The following is a 10699-nucleotide window of genomic DNA, read 5'->3' as shown; positions in this document are numbered from 1 at the left end:
GTGGTCAGAGAAGAGGCTGTACATGTCTCCTTACACTTATGTGATTGAAAGTATTGTTATGAAACAGTGTCATTCGCTGTCCTCAACTAACTCTCACAAAAAGAGAAGGGTCAACAAAAGTGCTGTGCTGGCATCACAATGGACAAGCTTGTTATTTAGATCCTTCTGTTAAGTCCCATGACATTTGCTTCATATTTGTCATTATACTTGTGCACTGATAAGTTTTCACCTTGAGGCAATGCCTGTCACATTTCATTGTCTGTAAAAAAAAGAAAAGAAAAGAAAAGAAAAGAAAGAAAGAAAGAAAGAAAGAAAGAAAGAAAGAAAGAAAGAAAGAAAGAAAGAAAGAAAGAAAGAAAGAAAATCTGAAAAGTGAACATTGCATACACCAGTATTGAAAGAGCATGTGGATGCTTTGATTTATTTTCAGCAGATACTGCATGTAGCACGTTAGCTTGAAATGCGTTCGGGCTGCAAAAGGCTGAAATACGAGTTCCTGGCAGAGCTACCACTGAGTGACATGTTTATCTATTGTGAAACGTATCCCCTGTGTGGGGTATGGGAAAGTGAACTCTTCACACGCTGTGCGTTGTTCAGTCATGACTGCAATGATACTTGCCACAGCATGTATATGCCACGCAAATGCTCGTGTAAATACTGGAAACAGGAGCTGATTCATCACATGTGGTAAACCATTATCCAGAGTGAAACTGTTCCATGGAACAGGTGGTTGTCCTCCGTCTGTTGGCCTTCTTCCGGCCAGTGGCTGACTTCCAACCCCCCTCAGTGGTTCTGCATGTCACCAGGTTTTTATGGTGACATGGTTAACACACAAGGAATGTCGAAGAACACATAAGACAGAATTAGAAAGTTGTTCTGTAAAAGTTTAGACATTATGCAAAACACTTCCTAGTACAGTTCCTTGTACATAGATTCATGTGCAGTATTTGTTATTCAGAACAAGTATTAAAGCCTAATCATAATAACATACATAAATAAATGCTTCAGGCTCAGTTTATACAGTAACAGTTTTTAGCTTTTAATCAGTACTCCACAATACACTGTTTAAAGTAGACCTCCCACCTTGTCTTGCTTGATAACACAGAAAGCTTCACTTCTAGTCAGAAGGACTTTTATCAAAGTCAGCATGGTGCAACTGTACTCGTTCTTGACAGGCAACATAGTTTATTCAGAGTTTGGTTTGTCTGGACATGCCTGGGCAAAGTGTGCAGTAATGTATTAATCATCTTTGCTTATGATTTACACAGGAATCCACTTAATGAACGCATCATTTTTCCGTTCCCTTGTCTGTGAAAGGAGTTCTGAGCACATTCCAGTGTGTGTCTCTAGAGTGAGTGTGGAAATTCCAGAGCCTGTTTCAGGTTTGGCTTGACGGGAAAAAGCATGGAAACCCACTGTGTGCTGCCTATAAAAGGGGAAGAGGCTTGCAGCAGCTCCTCACTCTGCCCAACCTGCCGAACTCTCACTTTCTTCTCCAAGGGATCTGTGGACTTATCTGTCTCTACACAGAAAAATGGCATTAACACAAAAAAGCGGTGCTCTATTGCTGGTTGTTGTGGCTGCAGTTTGCATACAGCTTTACCAAGGTGAGTTAAAATGCAGTTTAAAATGTTAAACAACAAGGAGAAACACTGAAAAGACTGAAACTAACAATGCATTGTTCAAATATACTGTAAGACTCTCGTTCTTTTAATATACCTACATTTAGTTAGACGTTTCTGTGTTGAAACCAAAAAAAACAACTGCTTTTGAAAAACTTTTTGCTGCAGCTCATGACTTTCCTGGACGGTGCTCATGTCACGACACAATCAAGTTCATCAAAGGCAACATGTCGGATTTCCAAGTCCTTGAAAGACGACCTGGATGCAATAAAATTGAATTAATGTAAGTCTAAATACAACTTTGAAGATCTGCTGACTAATAGCATTCTGATCAAGCTGTGTTGACTTTGATTTGATTCTGACTGATTTTTTTTTTTTTTTTATGTGTGTATTTTTTAGTGTGACCATGAACAATCCAGATAACTCCACTGAGAAAATCTGTATGAACACTGAGGGAAAGATGGCCAAAGCTTTTCTGAGATGCTGGGAAAGGTAAGTTACACCCTGCAAATCATCCCCTCAAACAACATCACTGCTTAGCTGTAACACAATAACATCAGCTTCAACTAAAAAAAAAACTTTGGAATGAGATTCTTTTAAAGAAATCTAAACATCTTAGATGATGTAGCTGGGATCGACTGCTCTTTTCCACTTCTTCTTTGCTAAATTGCCAAACTGAAAGATATTTTTAAAAGCTAAGCATCCACTCTTACTTTAGGCAATCTGAGTTTGAATTTGCAAACAGATTCATCTTTTCAGAAAGGTGTCTGAGCTCTACTGACTGAATCCTCCAGCAACAATTGGATTTTGCACTGCTTTCAGGAGAGTTGGGGCAGAAAATAACAGCACTTAAAAACGTTTGATTTGGTCCCAAGATGTAACATCAGAATGTATTTTTTAGAGCCAAAACTCTGCCTGGCAAAACTTCTCAGTTTACTCTGCAAAAAACACAAAGTCATTGACACAGCAATCTTCTGCAAATAAGAGGGGTTTTATTACAAAAGGTTGGCTCAACAAATCTCATCACACATGAACATGTGACTTGTTGCACAAACCACCAGATGTTTTGTATTAGTCCTCTGGCCTAATCCCAGTTTTTCTTCCTCACTCTTTTCAGAATAAACAAAAATGAGAGCCGTAAGATGGAATGCATTGATAGAAAAAGGAAGGCAGAATGAAAGTACAAGGGGGGAGGTCTGCCTGGGGAGAAACGTTAACTGACCGCAGTACCGGAGGTGACATGAAGACTGAGCACACAAGCCTAAGAATGTTGAGAGCAGAGCTTTCACTGAACTCCTGCACTGGAGAGGATTGGGAAATGACACAGAGGGGAAGAACAGTGGGAGGGGAAATGATTAACTGCTAGGAGGCAGGAAGGGTATGGAGTAAAGAAGAGAAGTTGTGGAAGTTAGGGCGAGCATAAAAATACACAGTACAATAGCAGCATGTCTGTGTAAAAAGGCCACTTTTGAAATGAACATATCTTTATTTTTTTGCTTGAAAATATTATTTATGCTGACTTATTTATTGTAAAAAAATTTTTTTACAGATGTGTGAAAATAAAGCTGATTTTGATACAACTTCATGCATTCTGCTTGTTTTTAATTCAGTTATTCTCTGGCCAAAATTAAAGAAAAAAAAAAAAAAAGAAAAGAAAATTCTTTGGAATTTCTTCACCCTCCTAATGAAACCAATGGCTTACCACCAGTATTTCTGCAGCTGAGCGGTCGCAGAGTATCCAAATAAAAACAATTGTTCTGCTGCAAAGACGCAGCTGGCACTTGACGACACTGAAGTGACTTTGTTGCAGGGAGCAACAAATTAATTGTTGTCACACGAAGATGCTCTCTCCTCAGGGAGAAGGGGGCTTTGCATGATAACAATTAAATGATGCCCATGAGAAAATCTGACCACAGCTGTTTGCAGCAGCTGCAGCCCAGTTGACAGTGAGATGGATTCCTGAAGCATCTCATGACTCCACCGAGGTGAAAAGTGATTAGACTGCTAAACTTTTCAATTCTTAGGTTGGTAGAGCAACAATGAAACAACCTGAAACTCTGAAACAGAAATCTGAACTATCCTCACTTTTTCTGTGAGGAACCCTTAAGGCTTCATGGCCCATCCATGGGCCACCAGAGGCCCAATCTGTCTTTCAAAATGACACCTCACTTGACCAGTTAGCATCAATACAGCTCATGAAATGGAAGTCCATGTTGAAAAAAAAGGACCTCATTCTCTTCTTTGTGTAAATATCTAGCTAACTGCAACCAATTGTGGAGATGAGATGCACTTCATGTAGCCAATGAAATTCCAGAAACCAGGATATGCTGCTTTAAGATATAAAGATATAAAGCCTACATATGAGTATAGATATCCAAAATATGAATACAGATTGCATAAATATTGATTTCTTCAATATAGATATTTATCTAAATAAATCAACTTCAGCATGTGTTTGCAGTGCCAGTTGCATTTACAGTGATTACAATGATTGATATCTTTATCAAGAAGACATTTTCAGTAATTGGCCAAAACGGAATTCCACACGAATTGAAGATGCACATTTGCTCACATGCTTCTCTAATATTGGGCATGTGTGACCATATTCTAAGGCTTTTAGGTGGACAAAGGGCCACCATTACTAGAAGACGTGCTTCTGTGGTGAGCTACCAATTGGAACACGGCATATCCCTGCATATTCTGGAAACTTGACATTCAAGACATTTTCAAAAACGGCACATATTATAACTGTTATCAATATAAGTCATCTGCCCTTTTATAACATTCAACATTTAGTGAGGACCCATCAAGCTGTTGAGTTTGTGTTCCACTTGGAAGCGGCAAAGCTAGCAAGCTAGGTTACATTTACATTTTACATTTACAAATGTCCGCAGTACAGTAAGAACAGGAAAACATATCTGGTATTAGGCATTCACACATTAATTCAAGATGGTTACCAAATTGCTAGCTTTATAGTCACACCAGATTACTGAAGCGAGAGTCATGAATGAATCCTGAGAAACAAACAAACCTATCTGCTACTAGCTAGCACAAACTGCTGACATGAGGCAAAACCATATGTCACTCATGCTACTGTGCAACTCTTACATCAGCAGGATTCGTGGAAATGTATCAAGTTAAGCAGTGTATTAACCTACAGAATAGCAACCACTTTGGCGCTTGTTTCTGCTCTGTACTGCTTCTCCCATCCTAACGCATGCTCCCTGTCCTGCGCTGAAGGTCTGACTCTTGACTCTGACTTTTGAATATTGTCAGTTCCATGAAAACTGATGAGCAACAAAAAGCTCCTGTGGTGATCTGTACTACTGATGTGTGTGGTGCAGTGTGTGGGACTGGTCCTCTTTCGGCAGAGGTTGGGCTGGGCTGGGGAGCTGGCCCAGACACAGCTGGCTCCTATCACAATATATCTGTATGAATATATACGGGGAACAGCAGAGGACTTGCCGCCAGATTATTTTCCGCCTTGCAGTCGTATAATCGGCTCCTCCACGTGTTCTCCAGTGAATTATTTATCACTTTGTGAATGATATCTTGGATAGTCACTTGGTTATCTCACCTGCTCCTTTGCGCCTCGCCTCGTCACCAGCTTCCAGGCTCCAGCCACCTCATCACTCGACCTCACTCCACCACCAGCCTCCAGCTCGCTACTGCAACTAGTGTCTCTCACCTTTGTCTCCCCACCACGTGTCATCTCGCCTTACGGAGATTCCCTCCTCACCAATCTAAGAGTCTCCCTCATCATCTGCTTGTCTGAGGGCACACTGTGCACAATGAACTGTGAGCCAGTCTCTCTGAAAGTCTCCGAGTCTGCGTCTGAGTCCAAATTACGCCCTTGTACAGCTCCAACGTTTTTGAAGGAGCTCCATAGTCGTTTAAAGGGGTATCTAGCCAGCCAGCTAGTTACATTCACAGACCTCAGTTACCCCGCAGTCACACAGACCATGACAGCAGACAAACAGCTGACTGCACTTTTTAATATTGTACCACTGCTATTCTTGCATTTCTTTAAGTTCTTAATGTATTTTTTTAACTTATAAAATTACTGCCAAGGGGGATGCTCAAAACATGACCAAAACAACATTAACACAAACAAGACAGACAAACAAAAATATAAGGGGATGTTGCACAATAGTAGTGGTTCCATTCGTATTGTTGATTTCCGCTTTCCAAAACCAGAAACTGGCCTTCCCTAGAATATTACAAAATAAATCCATTTAACAGTTTCATATTACTACAGAAAGTAGCATGATGTATGTACTACATACAGCATACTGATGTGTTGTGTTCTTCAGTAGTATGTAGTAGTCGGTTCTGAATACGATGAGGCTCCAGAGCAGAGCTGAAGGAACTGCAGGGAGACGAAAAATAGGGTTTGTTGCAGGAAAATTGGAACTAGCAAATGTTAAGTAGGAAAAGCTTGAACCATAAACTGACTGAGCAGGGGCTACAATCTGGCAGAGTGGATGTGGTAGAAAGAGAGGCTCTGAGGCAGACAAGAGGTTACTGCAGATTCCATTATGCTCTCAGGGCGGATGATAACACCTTCACATTAATTATTGTTCTATAAAGACTGTGATTGACCTTCATAGTCATAATCTGGCCTGCATCATCCTGAGAAATAAAGTATTCACATGAAAATCCCAAGAACCCCCCATCTCTTCTGGTGAGGTAGACCCCAATCAAAATAAAACAAGTGACATTTCACTCTCCACTTCTGGCTGTGTCTGTAGCCTGGGATGAACATGTGTTCAGAAAACATTTTCCCAAACATCCTGAACATTTTACAGCCGCTGAAACAGGGAACACAGTCTGCTATAATTCAAAAAATGTGATGAACTGTTAGTTTTTGCAAGCAGGAAGAACAGCTATCACATTTGACTTAATAACAGAAACAAACAGCACTGACAGCCACAATGCTGTGCAGACATCTCCACCGTAAATCTCCAACTTTACAACAACAACACACTCTGCGGGACCGTGTGCAGAAGGTCCCAGAGGAAATCCACCAACACTGCCTGTATCCTGGCCAGCAGATTTGCTGGGGGTTCCATGCATGCTAATCAATGCCATAGCATGGAAAATGACAAGCTGTTAATCACCAATGTGCAGTCTTTAAAGGACATATGTAGCAAAATCCATTTCCATTTTCTGAGTCCTTCAAACTTCATCTTTCAACTTCTATTGTCCTTTTTTTTTTTTTTTTGCACAAATCTTCACCAACATAAGCACCAAGATATTTTAACCCCCTTAATAAACACATTTGTTTTCTGGATTTTTCCTTTTGATTGACACTTTGGCAACTTCATCATCAATCATTACTTTCTCATCAGACAACACTGACTTGGCTGCTCTAATTGTAGGTCAGTATTGTTTTTCACTCAGTTTGTGTTTTTCAACTCATCTAAATTGGAGACACTTACTGTCCATCTCACAAGCTCATTTTTGAGGAACAAGGGAACATTAGAAGTAATGCCTTTTCTTTTATCAGTACTTAGCAGTGACAAGTGAAAGTATCTTTAATTACTACTCCACACTCAAGCAGCTGATTCACTTTCTCTGTAATGTCTAGTAAAATAACAACACCACTGTCCATTTTGGATGCAGATTTAACACTTTCTTCCCCAGTAGCCTCACAAACAACTAGTGTTCTCTTTGAAAAGTCCACCACACAAAAGTTTCTGCAAACAACACAGCAACTATTACAGAAAAGCAAAGGGAGAAAAACAAGAAGGAGAGAGTGAGAAAACTCACACAATCCAACACCCTCACAGAACTATACGCCACCCTCACTCACAGCATGCACTCAGGGAGAGAGAGATTTAAAAATAAAGGCGTTACCTTTGAGAACTCTTGGTCTAATCATGTGAAACAGTAGGGACTGGGAGTGGGTGGAGCTCATTAGTTCAGTGGGTCCAAGTGACTGAATGGATCACTTGTTACTCAGGTGGTAAGTTGAGTTGAGCAGCTCTGAAATGGGTTGAGTCTTTCATAGGAACCCCCCAGGAACAGGGCCAGGTTTTGAAGCCAATTTGACGAAGTGGTCAAGCGGCGTAATCACACCTGACGAAAGCATTTTGCTCTCACACAACCCCATGAAATTACTTAGTCCATTAGAAAGTCTAGAAGAATGGCATGATTAAAATATTATGTCTCAGTCAAGTTAGCTGAGGGCTAAACCAAGCTGAGGCCAGTGGGAGATCCAACAAGCTCTGAGTGACTGACTTGGTGAAACAAATTATTTGAAAATCCTGTCTTCAGTGAGTAACTCATACAAACTTGAGTCAGTAAAAGGAATTGAACCTACCATCTCTACACCAGATAAAAAGCCTAATTAGCTGCTTTTATTTTATTGTTTAGCGTATTTGTGGTGATCAATTAACAAGTGAAAACAGATATAAAAATAGTGTATAGCTCTTTTGAAAGTTAGCTGAATTTATTTCATTAAGGTTATTTACACCTATTTCACACCCATGACCAGAAATCTCATCTGCACTAAACCTTCTGCCAGTATGTTTCATTTCAAGCAATGAAAAGGAGGAGTTAATGTCCTACTTAAATTCCTCCATCTGTCAATTATATATTATCTCCACTATATTCACGAGAGAGGTATTTCAGACCCAGAAATTCTCACCACTATCAACTGCTCATTGTCTACTGGCTCTGTCACATCCAGTTTTAAAACTGCCTGAAGACACCCACAGAGAAGTCTGTTGCCTCTCAATTAGCCTCACACATAAATAACTTTTTTAAATAATATTTTTGCGCAATATCAATTAGGATTCTGTGTTAAGCACAGTACAGATACAACTCCTCTTGAGGTCACAAATGATTTTCTGCTCACTGCTAATCCAGGGGCTTGTTCAATTTTCATTTTGCTTGATTTGAAATCCACATTTGACAGAGTTGACTGCAATATACCGTGGCGCAGAGAGCACAAATTTTCAGAAAACACATTTCAGAAAACACAAAATTTAGTGTGTACAAAGTATAAAGGAAAAGAACCTCATGGTCTGATCCATTGGAGTGGGAGTGTCTAGTTGATGTCCTGGTTGAGTTTAGTGTGGGCTCTAGTTTTATTGAGTGGGTAAAACTTAAATACAGATCTCCAGTTATGAGGGTGCTGGTAGTTGGCTTAATGTGTGAAACTTTCCCTTTCAGTTGAGGTACATATCAGGGCTGTCCCCTTTCACCGCTGCTATTCACACTTGAGCTTGAGCTGATCCCTGAGAATATTAGGAAATAGTAAGGATTGTCGAGTGCCACATTAGGAGACACTGAATACAGAATTTCGCTCAATACTGATGATGTGTTGCAGTTTATTACCGACCCAGAGCACTCCATACCTTTATCAGGATCCATCATCAGTCAGTTTGGTCAGATCTCAGTGTACAAAATTAATTATGCAGAGGCCCTACCATTGGGTAGGTTTGGGGACTGGGTAGTGCTTGTCAATTTCCCTTTCAGGTGTTCAAGGTCAGGCTTTACTTATCTGGACATCAGAGCATTGCCAAACATCGAACAGTTGTATAAACCCAATTTCATAACAATTTCTGACAACAGTTACAAATGACCTTAACAGATGGTTTGATCTCCCTCTGTCAATTATGGGTAGAATTGGCCTGATGAAGATGAATATGCTTCCCAGAATATCATACCCACTACTAATGCAACCATTTAAGATCAATAGAACAGTCATTTTACACATTGAAAGGCTTCTTTCAAAATCTAAATGGCATGAAAAGAAATCTAGACTCAAGATGAAGACTTTACAATTGCCAATAGTCAGGGGGTCAAGCCTGTCCGAACCTTCGGTACTATAATTGGGCTTGCCATATCCAGATAATATCAGACTGACTCAAATATTTTTTGCATTAAGGACCGCCCCCTTGGATGCATCGTGCTGTGCCACCTTCTCTCTTTTCAGCCTTATTTCATATGACTTTGATGAAGGTTAAAAACAATCTTATCATGACCAGCACACACTGGCCAGGGAGGTTCTTCATCAGTGTGACAACCTAAAATTCAAAATAAAGCCTTCCCTTCCGGTGTAGGGGAAAGGATCTTTAATGACTGATACTTGAAGGAACAAAGATTTTTTTTTTTTCAAGGACGATAATTTCATGTCACTCACACAACTTCAGACCAAGTACACAATACCACACAGCCAATGTTTTCTTCAGGTGAGGCATTTTCCAAATGGACAAACTAATGAAAAGCTAAATTGAAAGCTCTCTTCTCAATTTTATTTCAACTACTGTTAAAAACAAACAAAATAACAATAATAATAATAATATTAATAAGAAGAATTTCTGTATTTTACAAAAAAAAAAAACTCTGTTAACTGTGTTAATGTCCACAAGACGAGGGAATTATGGGAAGCAAAACTTTGTTTTGCTGTTGATGTTAAGGTGTGGTCAGACGCATTTGAGTTAGCAAAGAAAATATTTACGTGTGCACTGCACTGTGGGACAGCAGGTAGTGAGCGTGCCTCACGGCTAGAAGGTCGCCGGTTTGATTCCCGGGTCGGGCCTTTCTGTGTGAAGTTTGCATGTTCTTCCCGTGCATGCGTGGGTTCTCTCCGGGTGCTCCAGCTTCCTCCCACAGTTAATTGGTGACTCTAAATTGCCCCTAGGTGTGAGTGTGAGTGTGAATGGTTGTTTGTGTATATATGTGCCCTGCGATCGGCTGCCGACCGGTCCAGGGTGTACCCCGCCTCCCGCCCGTCGACAGGGCTAGAGCCCCCCCGCGACCCCGAAAGGGATAAGCGGCATAGAAAATGGATGGAATATTTACATGTAATAGACTCTGAGAGAGCAAGCACAGAATATTACACAGACTACAGCACACTCCTCTTTTTCTAAACAAAATGAATCCTCAGATTTTGCTCCTCTCGTGTTTAATGTAAAAAAGAAGCAACAAATTACTAACATTGTATCTATCGATGTCTCTTGATATCCAGGTACTGGAAAAATACTGCCAAGGAGCTTTGCTGGATCCTGGATTATTTCTCCTCGACACACCCACAGGGCAGATACCTTTATTTTCAGGACAGCTGA

General features: G+C 40.3%; 1 protein-coding gene across 1 annotated transcript; it reads left to right on the top strand.

The window, feature by feature from the left end:
- The first annotated feature begins 1466 nt into the window (after positions 1 to 1466).
- Positions 1467 to 3200, top strand: cxcl18b (chemokine (C-X-C motif) ligand 18b). Its single transcript, XM_070985134.1, has 4 exons — positions 1467 to 1607; positions 1791 to 1905; positions 2022 to 2114; positions 2740 to 3200. The coding sequence occupies exons 1-4, from the start codon at positions 1535 to 1537 to the stop codon at positions 2798 to 2800; spliced, it is 342 nt and encodes a 113-aa protein (XP_070841235.1). The 5' UTR covers positions 1467 to 1534; the 3' UTR covers positions 2801 to 3200.
- Positions 3201 to 10699: the final 7499 nt, after the last annotated feature.

This window comes from Chaetodon trifascialis, chromosome 2 (genome assembly GCF_039877785.1).
Source record: "Chaetodon trifascialis isolate fChaTrf1 chromosome 2, fChaTrf1.hap1, whole genome shotgun sequence".
Classification (NCBI taxonomy): domain Eukaryota; kingdom Metazoa; phylum Chordata; class Actinopteri; order Chaetodontiformes; family Chaetodontidae; genus Chaetodon; species Chaetodon trifascialis.
This window is presented reverse-complemented; position numbering and strand designations above follow the sequence as displayed.

What these genes read in the sequence shown, in the direction of transcription:
- cxcl18b (XM_070985134.1), top strand. Translation starts at nt 1,535, where the DNA reads ATGGCATTAACACAAAAAAGCGGTGCTCTATTGCTGGTTGTTGTGGCT. An exon ending in TTGCATACAGCTTTACCAAG is followed by an intron (nt 1,608 to 1,790) that starts GTGAGTTAAAAT and finishes TTTTTGCTGCAG; the next exon opens with CTCATGACTTTCCTGGACGG. An exon ending in TGCAATAAAATTGAATTAAT is followed by an intron (nt 1,906 to 2,021) that starts GTAAGTCTAAAT and finishes TGTATTTTTTAG; the next exon opens with TGTGACCATGAACAATCCAG.